This window comes from Rhinolophus ferrumequinum, chromosome 21, assembly GCF_004115265.2.
Source record: "Rhinolophus ferrumequinum isolate MPI-CBG mRhiFer1 chromosome 21, mRhiFer1_v1.p, whole genome shotgun sequence".
In the NCBI taxonomy this organism is placed as follows: domain Eukaryota; kingdom Metazoa; phylum Chordata; class Mammalia; order Chiroptera; family Rhinolophidae; genus Rhinolophus; species Rhinolophus ferrumequinum.
In genome coordinates this window covers 54,576,985-54,596,302 of record NC_046304.1, presented here as the reverse complement: position 1 = coordinate 54,596,302, position 19,318 = coordinate 54,576,985, and the positions used below count along the sequence as shown (strand labels likewise).

General features: G+C 59.7%; 2 protein-coding genes across 2 annotated transcripts; both read right to left on the bottom strand.

Annotated features, from left to right (window-relative positions):
* Nucleotides 1-4,093: 4,093 nt before the first annotated feature.
* SLC25A10 (solute carrier family 25 member 10) lies at nucleotides 4,094-11,626 on the bottom strand. The gene is made up of 11 exons (XM_033091356.1): nucleotides 11,074-11,626; nucleotides 8,551-8,670; nucleotides 7,861-7,975; nucleotides 7,691-7,739; nucleotides 7,474-7,515; nucleotides 6,612-6,655; nucleotides 6,377-6,447; nucleotides 6,002-6,094; nucleotides 5,547-5,624; nucleotides 4,871-4,927; nucleotides 4,094-4,766 (listed from the first exon to the last, which is right to left on the bottom strand). Exons 1-11 carry the CDS (start codon nucleotides 11,164-11,166, stop codon nucleotides 4,665-4,667), a joined length of 864 nt encoding a protein of 287 aa, XP_032947247.1. The 5' UTR covers nucleotides 11,167-11,626; the 3' UTR covers nucleotides 4,094-4,664.
* Nucleotides 11,627-15,041: 3,415 nt separating this feature from the next.
* On the bottom strand, nucleotides 15,042-18,224 carry MRPL12 (mitochondrial ribosomal protein L12). The gene is made up of 5 exons (XM_033089041.1): nucleotides 18,012-18,224; nucleotides 17,213-17,399; nucleotides 16,952-17,035; nucleotides 15,499-15,633; nucleotides 15,042-15,418 (listed from the first exon to the last, which is right to left on the bottom strand). The coding sequence occupies exons 1-5, from the start codon at nucleotides 18,083-18,085 to the stop codon at nucleotides 15,302-15,304; spliced, it is 597 nt and encodes a 198-aa protein (XP_032944932.1). The 5' UTR covers nucleotides 18,086-18,224; the 3' UTR covers nucleotides 15,042-15,301.
* Between the last annotated feature and the right edge of the window lie 1,094 nt (nucleotides 18,225-19,318).

The following is a 19,318-nucleotide window of genomic DNA, read 5'->3' as shown; positions in this document are numbered from 1 at the left end:
TTTTTGCATCTGTATTCACGGGGGGGATGTTTGTCTATAGTTTTCTTATTTATTGTCTTTGTCGGGTTATGGTATCGGGGCCATACCAGCTTCAAAAAATGAACTGAGTTGTTTTCTTTTCTTAAAAAACAGAAGTATGCCCTCTTCTGTTTTCTGGAAGAGGCTGTGTAAAGTTCTTTAAATGTTTGATGGAATTCTCCATGAAGCCTTCTGGGCTGGAAGTGTCTGTCTTTGGGAATTTTAATATTATTAATTCAATGTCCTTAATAGTTAATAGGGCTATTTAAATGATCTATTTCATATGGGATAAGTCTTGGTAGTTTGTGCTTTTCTAGGAATGGTTCCATTTCATCTAAGTTGTCAAATTTATATGTGGAGAGTTGTCCACACTATCCCCTAATGTCCTTTTGGTGACCTGCAAGGTCTCTAGTGAATCCCATGTCAGTCTTGCTAGAAGCTTGTTGATTTTCTTGGTCTTCTCAAGAAACACTTTTTGTTAATTGGTTTTCTCTGTTACTTGTCTGTTTAAAATTTCATTGATTTCTGCTGTGTCTATAATTTCCTCTCTGTTGCTTGCTTAGGGCTTATTTTTGCTCTCCTTTCCCCTAGTGGTGGTGGAATCTTACATATTTTTACTTGAGAACTTTATCCTTTCCAATATAAATTTCCCTCTCCTTAAAAAGATGTAGCAAAATCAAAACCCATAAATTATAGGAGGAGAGGCAGACATGGATTACATAGCAATTTAAAAGTTGTGCATTGGAAAATATTCTATAATCAAATGCACACACAAAACAACAGAGCAGAGAAATGATCAAAAGTCCCTGTTACACTAACTGCGCCTATAAATTACCTGCTAAGAAAAGAACACCCAGATGGAAAGGTGGGCTGAGGTTGTGCATCTTCTGTGGGCCACAGGCCCTGCACTGCTGGGGGTTTGGGTTACGCGGTACAGTAACTGCGTTTAACCTGACTCATGCAAGGGGGGATGTGCTGGCTCGCGTAACTGAAAAGGTTGGGTCATCGGCTTCAGGTGTGGCTTCGATCCAGGTGCTTCCCCAGTCCTCTTTTCCTGGGTCAGCCAGGCTTTCCCCCACTTGGCTTCATTCCCAGGCGGCCTCTCCCCAGCTCGGGCTCCCCTGGATGCCCTCTTTTGTATGTGACTGCCCAGTCGTCCAGCACCATTTGTGGGAAACATTGTCCTTTCCCTACTGAATCTTCTTGATGCCCTTGTTCAAATTTCTGACAATGAAAACTTATTGTGCAGCTTTTTGTAAACGTTAAAGTCTTCCTTTATGTGAGATTGACTTGTGAAATGTGACTTGATTAGTCAGCTACCTTCCTTGGGGCCAGATGACCTGGGGGGTCAGGGGAGTGAAATCTCGGGACAGAAGGCTGGGCTGCCCACAGCTTTGCTCTCACTCCTAGACTGGTTTTAACCTCACACAGATGAAGAATGTGGGGCCCCTGAAATGAAAATTCCCAGGGGAGGGCCCCACCTGGGAGTGCCCCAGCCTCCAGACCTGCCCCCAGACCTTTCTGCTGCCCTTCCTTTCATGCCATGCCTAGTCCCCAGAAGCCTCTGCCCGCTGCCCTCCCCTGTGCTCCAAAAACCTCGTGTCCATCCTCTCCACCGTCTGCACCATGACCTGCAGTGCTCCCCGGCCAGGCCCGTTCTTGCCAAACCAGATGGGGCACTCTTTGCCCTCAGTCCCAGTCCAGGAAGGCATTGCATAATGGGACCTGGCTGGGAGAGGGTTGGTGAGATGCCAACTTCCGCTGCCCTGGGTAAGACGATTCCGGTGCTTCAAACCAAAGCAGGTTTACGGAGCAAGAACATGGCCCAAGTGGCCAGTTTCTGAAACGGGTTGCCTTTTTAACTTGCCTGGGGTCCGACAGCAGCAGCAGCATTCCCTGTGGCCCTCCTCACTCACCCTCAGCCTCCTGTTATCACACGTGCCCCCGTGGGTTTCCCACATGGGCTTCGGGCTGCATGCTGGCAGAACCGTGAGAAAGGGTCTGCGTTTGCATGTTCTGGCAGGAGGGGTCTTTGGACACGCGGCCCTTCCCCAGCATGCCAGACCTGCAGCAGGCTCCTGGTGTCCCTGCAGGTCCCACCCACAACCAGAGCCCCACATCCCCCAAGGGTCCTGGGAGTCTGGCTTCATCCTTTGTGCATTTCCAGCCAATGGCCGCTTCAAAACCAGCCAGACCCAGACTCCGGACGCCATGCTCGTCCACACTCCACACCAAGTATTGTGGCCCAGACAGGAGACGGGAGTCCAGAGCTATGGGCCGGTTTTGGAAATTTGAGGATAAAGAGGCCAAATCTGGCAGGAGAGGAAATAGGACCAAGGGCCTGGCTGATCCTGCAAAGGACAGGGAGGGGACGCTGGCGATGATGAGATGTGAGACTGTCAGACACGAGCTGGACTCTGATTTCCAGTAAAACCGACTGTAACGACAGCAGTGGCAATCCGGGAAATTTGATGACAGTCAAGATGAACTGTCACTTGCTTTTACATATAATGAATGACTATTGCTTTTCAAAGGCTATTTTGAGAGACGTGTGCTGAAGTATTTATCTATAAAGGACACCACGTCTGGGGTTTGCTTCTAAGTAACCCAGTTGGCTGGGGGGGTGGGGCTCTGGCACGTGAGGTGTGTGCTCTCTGCTGAAGCTGCAGTGGGCGTGGGGGTGAGGCTGGTTTTTCTTTTTTTAATTTTATTGGGGAATATTGGGGGACAGTGTGTTTCTCCAGGACCCATCAGCTCCAAGTCGTGGTCCTTTAATCTAGTTGTGGAGGGCGCAGCTCAGCTCCAAGTCCAGTTGCTTTTTTCAATCTTTAGTTGCAGGGGGCGCAGCCCACCATCCCATGTGGGAATTGAACCGGCGACCTCGTTGTTCAGAGCTCGCGCTCTAACCAACTGTGCCATCCAGCCGCCCCAAGGCTGGTTGTTTTTAAACGATTTCATCGCGATATCGTGGCTTTTAATATATTCACAGGGCTGTGTGACCATCACCACCCTCTAAAATCCTTCTTTTATATACACTTGAATGCTCCTTGCTCCAGGACTGGGGTGTTAGGGGTCCTGACGTCTGAACTGGCTGCTGACAGACCATCTGTCCTGCATGTCCCCTGGCTGGGGCAGCTTCCACCTGTCCTGGGACGTCAGAAGGCCTCAGGGCGATACCCACACCAGCTCCTGTCCAGTCTGTCTGAGGGTCTGCACTCCAGGGAACCAGGGTCTCTACAGCCTCTTCTGGGCTTGCTGGACAATCAGTCAGCATACAAAACTGACTCATGGGGCACTTCCTGCAGCTGGGAGAGGGATGCCCCCTAGGGCTTGCCGGGAAGGGGTGATCCTGTGGGGCCTGTGGTGACGTGGATCTGGGAACTCAACACGGACCACGCCCCTCAAATTGCACGCTCGGCCCCCGCAGACTGGTTTCGGGCTGCTGCTGCCCCAGCATCCCCAATTCCTCTGCCCACAGGCCTTTCCATGTATCTAGTCAGGGCTGTGGCTTCTTTCCCCCTTTGGGCCCTGCACCCCCATAAACCAGAGAACCCTCCATGGAGGGTGCGGAGGGGGCTCTTCATTGCCCCAACAGCAAGGCAGCACGCAGACCAGTGAGCAGCTGGGATGCAGGGACCAGACTCAAAGCAGTTCACTGTCCTTTATTAGCGTCCCTGCACACAGGCCCATTGCCGGGGTAGGGACACCATCCCAAAGGGGCCCAGGGAAACAGACGGACACAGTCCCCAGCCGCGTTTGTGGGGGGACAGGCTGCTTTGGCAGCAGAATCTGGGCGGTGCTGTTTTGGCTGATCAGCTGCTGGGGCCTTGGGGGTGACCACCATCGACAGAGGGGTCCTGAGGACACACCACGGCTCACCGCTGCCCAGGGAGCGGAAGGGAGGGCACAAATGGCCTGAGGGACACGGCACACTCCCTGAGGACAGCAGCGGCCTCTTGGCTCCGAGAGGTTTTTGGTGAAACTTAAGTGTTAAAGCAACTGGGGGTTGGCTGGTGCAGGAGGGGTGCTCAGACCCTCCCTGCCTCCTTTGTTTACTGGCCCAGGAGCTGCGGGGACACAGCTACCTTTGAGAATGTCAGAAAAGCTATGGTCCCTCTCCTAGGATAGAAGTTCACATGCACGCACTTTGGTGGGGGATGGCGGGGGTGTGTGCCCCTACTCTGCCACCCAGGTCCTCGAGGGAGCTGCTGGAAGACGGTGCTGCTGGAAGCCGCCTTCAGGCAGCTGCTCAGTGAGAGGAAACCCTGGGGGCCAGAGAAGGGGCAGGGGACCCCAGAAAGCCTGGGCGGCCCGCACTCCTGCCTCCAGTGTTAACTGCCTACTGGGGAGGAAACCCAAAAGTGGGGCCCAGACGCCTCCCCTCCAAGCGAGTTGTCAACACACAGAGCAGGGCAGCCAGGACAGCAGGCGGGGAGAGCTGGGGGAGAGGAGTCAGGTGGGGGGTGGAGGTGAAGTTACAGGGCTTGGGGGGGCTGTGGTCACGGGAGGGAGCTCCATCCAGGCGTGAGGGGGGGCCGGAGCCCTGCGGGCAGGTGCAGGGCTCAGGGCAGCACTCAGCTCATCTGGACTCTGGAAGAAGCTGGCACTGGGGACTGGGCACAGCTCAACCCACTCCCACAGCCCCGTCAGGATGGCACTTTGATACCAAAGTGTTTGCGAAGCTGTTCCAGAAACACAAACGTGAGCACGGTGTGGGGCATGAGGCGGATGCCAGCAGGCAAGAGGCCCTGGGTGGGGAAAGGAGCATGGAAAGTGAAAAGAGCCGGGAGGGACCCAGCCCAGCCACCCCCACCCCGCCCCCACCCCCGCCACAAGGATCCCATCCCCGAACCTTGTAAAAGGCTAGCGGCCCCAGCTTTGCAGTCTCCATGGCGCAATGGATAACACCCTGCAGAAAATGGAAAATAAAGCAATAAAAAGAAAAGCTGCTTCGCACTCAAAAGGCACAAATTAAACACCCCTCCCTGGCACTGGCCAGTGGCCCCGCTGGCTAACACGTGGGTGTAACATGGATGACTAGTACAGAGCGTGGCCTGGCACGTTCAAAGGTAAACCCAGGAAAACATGTGAGCAAAAAGGTCACAGCCACCCGCCTGCTGACCGCCTGACTGCTGACGAGGCAAAGCTAGAACCCCCGAAGGCGCACCCAGTGGCAGGCTGCCCCACCGGGCGCCCACGGTGTGTGGGTGGCTATTGACAGCCTGGTGAGGCCTCCAGCACCAGAAAGACCGGAGCCGTGCACACTGTGGGAGCCCCAGGCGGGCACTGCCGTGACCCTGCAGCCTCTGCGAACGACGTGTCAAAGAATCTGACTGAAAAGCACGCACAGAGCCGAACTCGGAGGCAGCTGGGGACGGCCACTGGAAAGGATGTGGTCACTGGCATAGGAAGATACAGCTGTTGTCCACATCCCAGGACAAGGACATGGCTTTACGCGGCCACGGGGCCTGGCAGCAGCGGGGTGTGGGGTGGCCCCCACCCGGTCCCTCACCCAGCCCCCCACTGACCTGATACTCGCCCCTGGAGTTCATCAGGCGGGTCTTCAGCACATCCAGGGGCTGGCACAGGAATGTGGCACATCCACCCTGGGGGGGTTAGGGGGGGTGGAAGCATCACCAATGGGCCTGCCAGGCAGGGTGCAAAGGACCCCTCAGCTCCCAGAGGCCTGCCCCAAAGAGCCCCTGGCCTTCACCCCCAGGATGCATCCCAAGGGCTGCAGGACCGGGAACGAGGGGCGACAATAGGAACCACCCTAGCCTGGGCACTGGGGTCCCGTGAGCTCTCCCGGCCCTGGCACCCACTTTTGCAGTCGGAGAGGGATACCCCCGCCCCAGACTCGGCCAGAGCCTCCTGCCTTCTGAGCCCCGGCCCCGCCAGGGGCCCTCCGGTCCCAAGGCTGGTCGGTCGGGGCCCCACCCGCGCCATGCCATGCCACGCTGGCACTCGCCACGCTGGCACTCACCGCGATAAAGCTGGCCACAAAGTGTGTGACAATGCTGTCAGACAGGTACCCTGTGCTGAGCACCAGTTGCTTGGCCTGGTCGTAGCAGGACAGCTGTGGGGGGGTGGGGGGGTCAGCGCCCGAGGGATGGCCCTCAGCCCCAGGGAAAGCAGACAGCAGCCCACAACGACCCCACCCTGATTGATCAAGCACCGTAACTGGGTGGACAGGTGAAGCCCAGACAGGGAGGGGCCTGCCCGAGGTCAAACGCCTGACCTGCCTGTGCCCACCTCCCCAGTGCCCACCTGTGGTCCGTGGCCACTGCCTTCCTCTCAGAGGACTGGGCAGGGCTCCCCAGATGCCCCCCACGAGCCCCACCCTCAGCAGAAGCCCTACCTGGCCCACGGTGACCAACACCCCTCGACTGGACGCCATGCTCGCACCCGAGAACAGCTTCTTCAGACCCTCTGCCCGAGAAAGGGGGTGTTGGGTGCCCGTCCAAATCCCTCAGGCCTCCCCCCAGGCCCTGCACACCACTCCCTACCCTCCTTTGCCTCCCCAGGCCCGTCTCCTGGGTCCTGGCTGGAGGCTGCCCCAGACCTCTGCCATGCAAAGGGCCTGCTCCTCTCACCTTCTCGGGCCACACGGTACAGGCCATCCAGGGCGTGGGCGTAGCTGCCAGGGGACACAGAATGGGCCCATGTGAGGTTCTCCCTGACCACAGGCTCCCTGGGGAGGGTTCTCCCTGGGAAGAGCCACGCCGTCATCACAGGCCACGAGACTCTCAAGATGCTTCGCAGAGGCCAAGGGACAACGGCCTCTTCCGACAGCTCAGAGTAGTCTCCCCACTCCGGGACCTGAGCACCTGACGCTCCACTGGGTTCCACAAGGAAACACCTGGGCACCAAGTGCTTTGGGGAGCTGCCAGCTCTGACGCCAGTCCTGTCTGCGGGCTGCCACCGAGGGCGGAAGGATGGGACCTGCTGCCTGGCGCTTCCCACCGCATTCACTCAGTCGGCCTTCCCCATGGCCTTTGCTCCGGCCAGACAGTGGAAAATGGGCTGGCGTTTCACCGGAGCTGATGCTGACGCCTGGATTTGAAGGGCTGTGTCTATCCATAAACAGCCTTAGAATTGACAGTGTCTTGGACTTCATGAAAAATGCCATTTTTATCACCAAAAAAACCCAGCTTTGAAACCCTTTGAAAAGCCCAAACTCACTTAAGCTTTAAAGTGTCCTCCATGGGAACGTGTGCACGGTGCAGGCAGAGGGAGAGGAAAGTGACGGGCCCCTGGGCCTTGCCATCCAGCCCCGACCCCAGATTCCGTCACAAGGAGACTCAGAGGTCCCGGGGTCCCCTCATGACTCCAGGACAGATGCTCACGGCAGCCACCAGGTGACCCACAGGTGAGGTGGCCCCTGGGAGTCCCTCCCTGGCCTAGGCCTGCACCCACCAGCCACACCCCAGGGCAGACCTCAGCCCCACGACTCACTTTCGACGTTGGTTCGCGGGTAGCTTCACGTCGTTCTGCATCCTGAAACAACCACACACGCTCAGGCAGGCAGCAGGGGCCAGACACGCGCCCACAGCCCCGGCGGCACCCCCTACCCAATGCCTAGGACTCCAAGGTCTGAGTGGCTTGTCCAGGCGGAGCCCTGGTCCTCTCAGGGGATACAGGAAAGACCCTGACCGTGGGGGACTGCACTGACCTGACGTTGACCATGTCCGCAGGAGTGCCCACGAAGCCTCCAATGCAGCCTGGGGCGACAGATGCGGGAGCCAGTATGTGAGCACACGCAGTGCCCTGGCAGCCCCGCCTGAGCACACCCTCGCCTGCCCTCCCTCCCGCCCCCCGGCCCCCTGCCCGCCAGCTGCTCACCACTGATGGAGCCCAGCAACACCTTCTTGTAGAAAGGCAGAGGTCCCTGGCTGCCCTGGGCTACCTGGTCCCGCACAGTTTCATAGATGGCGAACCGAGTCAGGGAGTAGGTCATCTGGGGGAAGGGGCCCAGCTCAAAGGGTGCAAGTGGAGGGACGGTGCTGGGCACGACCTGCACCCTGTGGCCCTCCCCACCCCAGACATCCAGGCACACGGTCATCACTTGGGAACCACAGGGACATCAAGAAACCCTCCCAAGGCCACGTGGCCAGCAAGTGGCTGAGCCAATTTGCACACCTGGGGCTGGCTGAGTCCAGAGCCCAGCACCCTCTCCTTTCCCTTCCCAGGCCTCAGTTTCCCCATCTGTAAGTGGCGTCTCAGGCCAGCTGTGAGAGCAGGGCTGACTGACCCTGTGGAAGGTGGAAGGCAGCATACCGCACACCGCCATGCCCTGTGCCCACCCAGTGTCGCCGGCCCCCTGGGCCTCGGGGCTCCTTCCTCCCCCAAGCAGCCTTGAAAAGGCGAAAGTTGCTTCGATGGCCCTGGGGTGCCCCCAGCGGGTAGGAGGGGTGGCCTGGGGGATACCAGCTGTAGGCTCTGGGGTCGGGTCCTATGGGAGCCCCTGACGGGGGTGCACCCTGGGAGCCCCTGACGGGGGTGCACCCTGGGAGCCGGGGGGCCCTGAGGCACCTGTCTGCACAGGGAGGCGCTGAGGCCGCTGTAGAGCGCCAGGACGCCGTCGGACCGCACCACCCGCAGCGCCATGCCCATCATGCGCAGCTTCACCTCCTGCTGCGTCTGCAGGTGCACCTGTGGGGGAGGGGTCACAGCTGCTCCAGGTGGCCACCCTCCCGGCCCCGTAGCCTGCTCTGCTCTGAGAGCTCCTCCACAGCCTTTACCCAGACGAGGTCCCCCACAGAGCCAGGTGCTGTACCCCACTTAGCGATGGGAAACCAAGGCATGGGGAGGCAGAGAGGCCTCCTGAGGGCACCCAGATGGGGCGTGGAGCTGGGAAGCCACACCACGCCTGGCACCAACCTCTGTTCCACACTATTGTTTTACAAGTGACAATGCCAGGTGACTCATGCACCCACCAGGCCCGTGAGAAACACTCCGCACACATCTCCAAGTCCTCGAGGCACCTGCTATGGGCAGGGATCTTCAGCCCCATTTTACAGATGAGGAAACTGAGGCAGGATGCCCGTAGGGTGACTGCAGAGCCCCTCTGTTTAGCCATATCCACTTTTCAGGAGAGACAAAGTTATAGGGACTCAGAGAGGGCCTGAAGAAACAAACAAGTGGCTGGAAGAGGCAGGTGGGATTCACCAGGGTGAAGGGGAAAGGCCACCTCTGACAGTCACAACCTGGCTGGGCCTGCTTAGGCAGGTTACTGACCCATGCCTCAGTTTCTCTCTGCATGCTGTGAGGACTAAGGAGCTCAGTGGGTGACCCCCAGCTCTAGTCTCCGCCTAGGGGCTCTGGGTGGTGGGGCAGCAGGGGTGGGTGTCCAGCTTGATACCATAAAGGCTGTCCTCCGGCTACGTGAGCCAAGCTGGGCAGGACGGTGGGCATCGGGCCCGGGGACAGGGCGGCCACAAGGGCAGCAGCTCCCGTCCAAGCAAGTAGAGATGGTGAGGCCCCAGCCAGGACATGAGGCAAAGAAAGATCAAGGAGCTTTAAAATAATTTTTCCAATGACTCTGCTGAGAGGTAAAAACCACAGCCAGGGCCTCCCTCCAAGGCAGGCTCCACACTCCAGCATGGGGCCACACGCTCCCCGACCAGTGGCCACGCTCCTGTGGCGCATGCCTCCGCTCACCCATCCTGGCAAGTTCTGCAGCAAAGCAGCACCTTGGGGCAGGGCAAGGGGCAGTGACGCCCAAAGGGGCCTTGGACAACGGACAAGTGAGGAGGGTAGCGCTGGCAGAGGAGGGCTCCCAGGGCCCCTGGAGGCTGTGCCCACTCCTGGTCAGAGACAGTGAGCTGACCCTCTGGGTGGTGGGTCGGCAGCGTGTGGACCTGTGTGGCCATCTGGAAAGCTAATAAAAGATGCTAGAAGTCGTTCCTCCTTCCCCAAACAGAAAAGCCCCTTCCTGCTCACTGTCACGCCTTCTCTGCAAAGGGCAGGTCAGAGCACCCTCCAGGCTTGGCCTCGCTCTGCCAGGCCGTCTCTCCGGCCCTGGGGGCTACTCCCAGGACAAGCCAGGTCTCAGGCACACCAACGGGGCTATAAGCTCCAGCCCCACATCTGCTAATCCTGCCTTTACTGGTGGAATTTTTACTAATTAGAGAAGTGATCTCTGTTTAGCAAAAATGCAGCTGAAAGAGACTCGCCCTTGGGCACGGGGTGCCTAGCTGGGTTCCGGGTCAGCCCAGGCCACAGGAGCCAATCCCTCTGAGGGGCCAGCAGACAGCTCTGGGTGAGGGTAAGGAAGGGGTGGCCAGGTGGCTGCCCCTTGCCCACAGGCACCACATGACACAGAGCAAGTTCCCTGGGGTGGGCCCCCTGGGCAGGCTATGGTTTGTGCCTCTGGCCCTTTCTTCTTTGTTCTTTGTGGTGAGACAGGGGCAGAAAACAAACCCCTTGGCTGGCCCCAGAGACAAGGGGAGCTCTGTCTTATTCTGCCCCGTGAGCATTTTAAAAAATATATAAAAGAGTGTGAATGCTTCTTGCCCTGAGAAACACCCTCCTCCAGCAGGTCCTGCATGCACGCAGGGCCCATGGCTTCCAGGTGCCACTGAGTCCAGAGGGAAGCAGCCCAAAGCAGGGTGCCTGTGTCACCCCACTCACCCAGGCCACATCCCTCATTCCGTCTCCCTCAGTGTGTGCCAGGACCCCAGTAGTCAGGGGGGCCGCTCGGTCCATGCCCTGGGTGTGCTAGAGCCCAGGCACCCCACAAAACCACCCAACTGTAACCAGGTAGAACGAGGGTCCTCAGAGGTGCCAGGAGAAAATGGCTCATCGAGGAGGCCAAGTGACTAGTCTAAGGTCACACAAGTAGTAAAGCGCGGCGCTACCAACCACGGGAGCGGGCTGAGACGCGCGGGACACCGAAGCTGTTCCAGACGGGGTTCAGCAGACCTTTGGCGACCTCTTCCCAGCGCCTCCATGCGGGGAAGGGTCAGGCTGGTCAGTGCCCACGGGCGTGGGTGGCCTGGGTGTGCTGGGAGCCCGGCCCCTACCCTCCGCCCGCCCGGCCCACGCCGCTCTCACCTTGAGCAGGTCCAGCGGGTGCGTGCAGCAGGCGGCCCCACACGAGGCCAGCCCCCCAAAATACCAACGCGACACGCGCGTCTCGGCCTCCATACCCGGACGCGGACGCCGGGGAGCGTCGGCTTCTCGGCCCGATCCAGCCCCGGACGTAGATCCAGCTCCCGACCTCAGCGCGCGCCGCAACCCCCGCGCCGGGTTCAAAAAGCAGTTCGCCACCCACCCGCACACCGAAGCGCCCGCGCGGCCCGGGGGCGTGGTTAGACCCGGGGTTCAGCTGGCGCTGGGGGCGTGTTCAGGGAAACCCCGCCCCGGGACGTGGGGGGCGGGCCCCGGGCCTTAAAGCGGCCGCGGCCCAGCAGCCGAGCCGGGTGGGTCCCACCTCCCACCTTCGTCGGCCGCGCGGACCCCAGAGAGCCTACTGCGTGGGGCTGTCCTACTGGCCCTAAGAATCTGGCGTCCCTTCCCCACCCGGAGCTGGCCCTCCCCTAGGGCCACACCACACCTAGGGCACGTCCCCGAAGGTCACGGCCGAGGACTGGCTTCGGGGCTCTGCCAGTCCCCCTCCCCCCCCCACCGCCTCCCGGAGGCCGGCCTCCGCAAACACCCCGCCTAGCCACGGATCTGAACCCGCTCCCAGTGCCCACCCCCGCCAGGCAGGCCCCGGGATCCGCCCTGGACACGTGCAGCTGCAAGAAGTACTAGAAGCCCGCCTTGGGGCCAGACTGGGGCTTTCGGGAAAACTAGGGGCAAAAGGCGAGTCGGAGACCAGCCTTCGCTGCCCCCCCCCAGAGACCGCCCTCATCCGGTACTCCCAGCAAAGTCCAACCCCAGGCAGCGACCCTGGAGGAGGCCCAGGAGGCAGAGTTCTGGGCCTCGGCGTCCTGGGCTTGGGCTCCCCGAGATGGCCATCAGCAGGCTGCTTGCCGCTGCCTGGCCCCAGCAGGAGGCTACCACCTGCGTGTAGTCTCCCACGCTCCCCCCACCTCCCAGCAAACAACAGGAAGTGCACGTGAGCTCCTAGCCCGCAGGCGCAGCCGCTGAGCAAAGTGAAGTCCAACCGTTTCCAGGGCCACTTTCAGGCAGAGCCACTGGGACCCAGGGTTCTCTGCAGAGGCAGCCTACAGTCTCAGAGGGGGCTGAGCCATACCCCTTCCCTAGGGAAGGACCTAGGACCCAGCTTGGCCACTGCAGCCCCCAACCCAAGGGAGAAGGGGGAGGGGTACTGGGGAAACCACTCCTGGTCCCCTGAACCTAGGAGCACGCCGGTCCTCCAGCTGTGTGGGAGGCACAGGATGTGTGAGCAAACCCATTTGCCTACAGCAGCCACTTAGAGACTCAGGAGCTGGATCTTTTAGGACCCCAAGGAGACCTCTGACCCTGAGGTCCTCAGCTGGGGAAGAGAACAGCTGGCCTCCGAGGTGGTGTCCACCCCAGAAATGTGGGGGCCGGGGGGGGGGGGGGTCGGAGCCGCCACAGGGCAGCTGCCTTATTGAGAATGCAAAGTAGGTAAAAACAAGGCTGGGGGGGCATGGGAGCACAGTGGGGGAGGAGAGTGGCCCAGAGGGGAGGGTGGGAGACACAGGAAGCTCCAGAAGGAAATGTGAAAATGTCACCCAGCAGCTAGGTGGCTTTCACAGCGAATACCTAAAAGATAGCACTTTTTTTGAAAAACCAGAGCTAGCGTGCTCACTAGGATGTAGCAGGTGAGGTACCAGGCTGAGTCCCAGGGGAGCGGGCGACGTCCACCGAGCTCACTCCTGCCTGCACCAGTCTCCCCCAGTGAGTGAACTAGGTGTCCCAGTTGTGATCAGCCCAAGGGTGATGTCATTGTCTCCTGACTACAAAGCAAACAGGTGAAGTGGAAGTGACAGAGACTTTTGGGGTCCTGAGACTGTGACAGCCCAGGAAGCCTTGGTCCAGGCCCTGAGGGGGTAGTGGGGACCACAACTAGTCCGGGTCCTGAACTGCTGCTGGAAGGGGAACCCCAGTGCTCGCTCTGCACAGAACAAAGACTGATCCCAAATTGGGAAGGGATGGCAGAGGCTTAGGAGTGGGAACTTCTGAAGAGCTATTTTAAGGTTGAAAATGTAAAGCGCAGCAGCTGAAATGCATGAACTCCTGAGAAAGCAGTCAGAATCCTGGGGGTGGGAAATGCACAGAGACTGAGGGTCAGGGAACTCGGAAAGGCCCCAGCAGAGATCTCAGACCGTCGGGCAGACCTATGCATAAGCCCAGCGGTCAGGGGTGATGGGGTCACGGGGACAGCCCAGGCCCCAGGACAGGCCTACCCCAGGCTCTCATGTGGGGCCTGGGTTCTGTTCTGTGGCATTCGCACACTTCCTGGTGCCTGGGCAGGGAGGACAGGGCCACGTGGGTAGGCTGGTAGACACAGAGGTCCCTGGAACGGGGTCTGTGGGGGGCAAGAAGCATGAATCGGCTCCAGCTCTGGCTCTGCTGCCCCATGTCCATTTCAGCAGCCCGGACAGATGCAGAATATTAACTCAGGCTTGGATCTGACGGGATCTTGTAAGGTACTGGGTGGGCGCTAACAGAGCAACTCAGGACACACAGCAGACCCACCTCCCAGTGAGAAGCCTAAGGGCCAAGGTGAGGGGGCTCCAAGCACCGGGGTGGTCCCCAGGGCAGGGCCATTAGCAAGTGTGATGCACTTCTTTATGGGCCACCTGCATTGCAGGTCAAGGGGAGCTGGGGTGGCAGGCCAGGACCCCCATCAAAAAGCCTGGGTCTGCATAGCACCTTCAGGTATCTGCAAGGTTAGGTGGAGGGTAAGTGGACACCTTCAAGTACCGTCCAGCCTGGCACACTGGAGGCAGAATGCGGTTGGCCAGATGGCCCGAGGCGCAGGGTCACCCGCTTTGAGCAGCCACTCCCAACAAGTCCAGGATGGAGCAGATGGCCCCACTGTCCCAGTTGTCACCCTGGTTCCCTGGGAAAGACCCTGCAGGTCTAGGCTGTCCGTGAGCTCGGCCCACTCCCCCCAGGAAAGGCAGCTGGGTCAGCAGGCCACCCTTAACCCCAGCGGCCCAGCGGCCACCTGCTGGAGGGAAGACACACCCAGAGATCTGCTGATGGAGAATCATTAACTCTTCAGAGTGGCTGCAGGCTTGGCCAGTGAGGCTCTCTGGGTCAGGAAGCAGCCTTGCCTGCTCCTGGGTCCCTTCCTACAAAAGGCCCAGGAGGGTGTCCTGGGGAAGGACAGGACCCTAGGCGGTGTGGGGTGTGCTGGGAAGGCCCACGTGGCAGCCGTCCCAGCCAGAGGTGGCACTCCCAGCCGTATAGACCCTCCTCTGGTCCCACCGAACAGAGCTTGCAGGTCATTCTTCCAACAGGGCCAAGGGAGGGGGCCAGGGGCGGGACCTGAAGACCCAGGCCAGAGGGGGTGAACCCCTGGGGGGTCACAGGAACCACTGGATGCTCAAAGCCAGTCTCGGCCTCCTGCCAAGGGCAGAGGGGGAAGGACTCCCCTGCCCCCTCCCTGGCTCTGCTGAGGGTCCTGGAAGCAAGGCTTCAGGACCACCCTGAGCAGCAGGGGGTGGCCATGGCCATCTGTAATGCCATCCCCTGGCACCAGGCCACCTCCCTCACCTCGCCCCTCCATGACCCAGCCCCCGTAAGGGCCTCACGAGAACAGCAGTGACTCCCAAGCGCTGCAGGGCTGCCTATCAAGGCTGCCTGGGACCCAGACGTCAGCCCCGCCTGCCGGGCCGGGCTGCGCCACTGCCTCGGAACAGGCCTCAGTAAGGCCGCCAAGGTTCACAAACGAACTGGGCAGGCACCGCACACCCAGCTCCTGGGTGAAGGTCTGGAACCAGTTATGTGGCACCTGCCGCCGCCAGGCAGGTTGGGTGCTGCCCAGATCCCCACGGCGCGACCCAGGGAACGTGGCCTGCTGTGCGGTCTGAGGACCGGCCCTGCACAAGGAGAACCCCCCACACACCACTGCACACTCAGCGCCTGAACAATGTATTCTTCTCAGCGACCACCAGAGGGCGCGGGACGGGAGGCGCGGTCCAGAGTCCGCGGAGCTCACACAGGCAGCTGCCGCCCCCTCCCCGTCTCAGTAGGTCCATCCGCCTGTCCCAGAGCGGGCTGCCACGTGGTGGCTGTGCGCAGTTCTGCTCCGAGACCGCCCGGAAGCTGTGCCTGGGTGCTGGCGGGGCCTCGCCCAGGTCCCTGGGACCCCTGTCCACAAGTCCTCCGAGCTGGCCTACTCCAGAACCACGGTGCCGCCCACCGCCTCCAGGGCCGCCTTGATCTTCTCAGCCTCGGCTTTGGCGACGTTGGCTTTGATTTCCTGGGGCAGGGACTCCACCAGCTTCTTTGCCTATCAGAGGCAAAGTCAGACACCAGACCCGGGTCCCTGGACCGAGCCCGCCCTAGGAGGGGGTTGGGGGGGGAACTCACCTGCACGAGGTTTATGCCCTGGACGAAGTTCTTGATCTCCTTGATCAGCTTCACTTTGTCCACCGGCTTTGCCTCTGTCAGGCGGACGGTGAAGTGCGTCTGTTCTTTCTGTTTGGGGATGTCTTCTTCTACTGCCTGGGAGAAGGGGAAAGGGGGTGGCAAGTTGAGGAAGGATGGCTGGACCAGCCCACCCCATCCTGTAACCCCAATGGCAAGACCCAGGCCGACAGCCTGGCAAAGCCAGCGATTCCAGCAGGAGGCCATGCCACCGGACAGGCTCAGGTCACCCAACTGGTCAAGCCCCTGCCCACGGGTGCTCTCTCCCTGCCTCATCCACTCCTGGGTGAGACCTGGCTCCATCACGCAGAAACGTTTCCATCTCCAAATGCTGTTCTAAAACTGCCTCCTCCCCCCACCACCAACACTCTAGTTCCCTCATCCCTTAAAAACTATAACTTATGAGACAGGAAGAGTGACACCTAACATGCTTTGTGGATAAAATAACGTCACGGAAAAGCAGTGCCATTCCAGTCCTCGGCCAAGCCCAAGGTTATGTATGCATCGATGACAAATTTACAACCAGCTTCAGCTCCACCTTCAAGTGACCAACAAGGGATGGCTGGGCATGACAGCTCTAGAAATCTGAATAGGTTGGGACAGGAAAGCACTAATTCTGGGCCTTGTACAAATGGCTCCTGGCTACACGAGAAAATGCCTGTTTGGAGATGTGCTGGAGGAAGGAAAGAACAGAGCAGAAATGTGCCTTAAGTTTCAAGGGACAAGTGAGGCAAATGGCAAAACCTTAATTATTACTAAGGCTGGGTGACCAGTACATGAGTAATTGTGCTATTTCTACTTGTGGATAATATTTTTGTAACAAAAGTTACAAACCTCCCCCCACCCCAATCAGCGTGTGCTTCAAACCTGGTTTCCTCGCAGAGACCCGAACCTACCTGTCAGCCAGAGAATGGAGCAGCCCATCACCTCCCGCTCCTCTCCAGCCCCGACAGGCCTCATGTGCCCACCGTCCCTCTGCCAGAAAAGCCTTGCTGTCTTCCTCAGCTACTCCCATGTCCATGTCACCAGCTCACCATGGCCTTTCTCGAAATTGTACCTGCCCCCTCAAGTTTCTTCCCTTTTTTTCCACAGCACTTACGATGTTGTACTATTCAACATAATTTCGTTCTGTCTTTTTCCTCTCATCTGGCTCATCGTCTGTTTCCCTCCACTAGAAACACAGTCGCCAGTGGGCAGGGACCCGCACATCCTTGCAGGGAGGAGGTCCCAGGAAGCAGATGGGGAGCCCACAGGCAAAAACACACACATTCGCAAGTCGTCTGATACAGGTCCAAGATGAAGGTTGAGAGAAATCTGGCCACATGACGTGAAGCAAGATGGGAACCGGGCACCAGAGAAACATGCCTTTGCGCTCAGGACCCCAGCCTGGGCTTACCTCGGGGACCACGGCGGCAGGGGCTGCACCAGGCATCATGCCACCCACCGGCATGAGTCCGACATCCTGGATCTTCAACGTTTTCTGCAGGGCCAGAGAACAGTTTCAGAAGTGGGCTGGCACATCACACACACTCAGGAACCAGTCTGGCACGGTCCTCGCACCCAGGGGGCACACTTGCCACAATTTACTAAACTCCCCAAATACACCAGGAACAAGACAAGGGCCCAGACCTCAGTGCCCAGGCCCAGCCCGTTGTACCTTCAGGAGCTCATTGAGGTCTGAGATCTCCAGGAGCGTGAGGCTGGCAATGTCCTGAACCAGCTGCTGGATCTTGGGGGGGTACTCCTTGGGGGCGTTATCCAGGGGTGCGCTGGCGAGGGCTTCCCCCCTTTGATGGCTGCTGCATCTCATCAGCCGCACTGCACAGACACCCGGCACCTGTTGCCTAGACCCCATTCAAACAGAGCCATCAGCCTGGCACAGGTAGGTGACAAAAGTCCAAGCATGCAGGCACCATGCGCTCAGGTCTAGCTCCCAGGTCCCAACCCAGGGTTCTCAGACTCAAGGGTCCACGTGGATAGCAACGGGATTTCCCAGCTACTTTACATTCTTCAAGAACCTTAGAAATCCACAAAATTATCGCAAACATGCTACCCACAATGTTAACTTCCTGGTTTGAATGAACAGTAATAGCCCACGGGGGTAAGGTAATTACTTGAATACATTTTGCTACCCAAAGCTTTTCAGAACCTGGGTCCCTTGACGGCGGGACGCCGGATGCACTGATGGGAGTCCTATCAGTGGACATCACTGGGCTGCGGGGGAAACTGAGGCCTGGACAGGGGCAATAACCCGTCCAAGGTCATCTGGGGCCACCCCGGCACTCTCCGTGGCCTGCATGGTTAGGGAGTCGGCACGCGGGGAGCCCCCGCGCCCCACACTCCCGCCGGGACCCTACGAGCTGGGGTCTCCTCCCGTCCGCCGCCCCGACCTGAGCCATCAGTGGCCGGCCGAGGACCCCCACTCTGCACGCCCAGTACTCGGCAGCCCGCGGTACCTGGCGAGGCGGAGCGCGGCGCCCCGAAGACCGAGACATGGCCCCCACAGGGGGCGAGCGGCCGCCGGCAGCATCGCTCCGCGGGCGGGAAGGTCACACGCGGCTCCCGGGAGGAGGGACACTCTAGCCGCCAGGGCCGCCGAGTATACGAGCTGGGGAGGACGCTCTAGCCGCTCCTCTCGCCAACTTCCTCTCGCTTCCCGAGATTACCCACAAGGCGGCGGGCCGCGCTTGCGCAGATCCGCGGCGGCGAAGGCTGGGGTCCGGGATTCAGACAGCGTGGCTCGGTCCCTCGCCCCGCTGGCCGAACGAAAGCCGAGGCTTGGAGCCAGGATCCGTCCGAGCCGAGGAGGCGGGCCTGGCCTCTATCGTACAGCGCAGCGATCCCTGCCCCCCGACCCCTGCCAAAGCCTGACGTCCGCAGACAGTGGCTTTCGGCTCCTGACGTTTGCTCTGTGGCCCGCAGCCCATGGTCACCCAGCGCGCAGAGTTCCAGCTGCCCACTGGCCAGCCTGCTCCAGGCTTCCTCCTCCACCGAAACGGCTGCCTCTCCCTCCAGCACGGGAGGGAGCACGTTTTGTCTTTCGGTCCAGGCCTCCCCGGGAGCGAGGCCGTGTCTTGGGCAGCGGGGCTCGGGACTCTGCTTACAGTGTTTGCTAAGGGTTGTAATGGAGCTCGGAAGGGGTCGAGTGATGGGTCCTGGGCGGAAGGGCTAGCAGTGCCCCTGGGAGAAGAACAGTTTTAAGCCGTCTCCAGATACCCACATCCTCTGCGCTCCTGCCTTCCTCTCTGTCCAGCCCTCAAAACATCCCGCACGTGGGGTGTCTGGCTCCACCCCGCTGCAGCGTCTACTGGGAGGGTTCTGGGCCTTTGCTCTTCAAATGCAGCAAGCAGAAGAGCAAGCAGATCCCCCAGCTGTCCCGCCCGCCCCACATCTTCTAAGAGCCAGTGCTGGGGCCGGCCAGACTTCAGGTCATATGGAGAAGGCAGGGCTGCCCTCTGCCCAGCATCTCGTTATCTTGGCCCTGCTTTTGACCTGAGCTCAGGTAGCATCTGTGCCTATGAAACTAGTCCATTCCTTTACAGAAGAGCTAATACTGGAGTCACCTAAGAGGTTTGGGTATGTAAGGTAAGGTGTCCTGAACTCTGGATGCAAGAGGCCATGAGTCTTCTAGACTACAACGGGCATGGTAGTCGGACTAGAGCTGGGGGCCCTGCAGGTGTCTCCTAGGAGTTGGGTAGCGCTGCGTGGGGAGGACTGTCAGAGCGGTGCCCCAGTGCTCTTACGGAGGAGATGGCAGATCTGC

What these genes read in the sequence shown, in the direction of transcription:
- SLC25A10 (XM_033091356.1), bottom strand. Translation starts at nt 11,166, where the DNA reads ATGGAGGCCGAGACGCGCGTGTCGCGTTGGTATTTTGGGGGGCTGGCC. An exon ending in GTACCGTGTGGCCCGAGAAG is followed by an intron (nt 6,448 to 6,611) that starts GTGAGAGGAGCA and finishes TTTCTCGGGCAG; the next exon opens with AGGGTCTGAAGAAGCTGTTC. An exon ending in TGTTGGTCACCGTGGGCCAG is followed by an intron (nt 6,095 to 6,376) that starts GTAGGGCTTCTG and finishes ACCCCCCCACAG; the next exon opens with CTGTCCTGCTACGACCAGGC.
- MRPL12 (XM_033089041.1), bottom strand. Translation starts at nt 18,085, where the DNA reads ATGCTGCCGGCGGCCGCTCGCCCCCTGTGGGGGCCATGTCTCGGTCTT. An exon ending in GCCGCGCTCCGCCTCGCCAG is followed by an intron (nt 17,400 to 18,011) that starts GTACCGCGGGCT and finishes AATGGGGTCTAG; the next exon opens with GCAACAGGTGCCGGGTGTCT. An exon ending in AGGGCATAAACCTCGTGCAG is followed by an intron (nt 15,419 to 15,498) that starts GTGAGTTCCCCC and finishes TGCCTCTGATAG; the next exon opens with GCAAAGAAGCTGGTGGAGTC.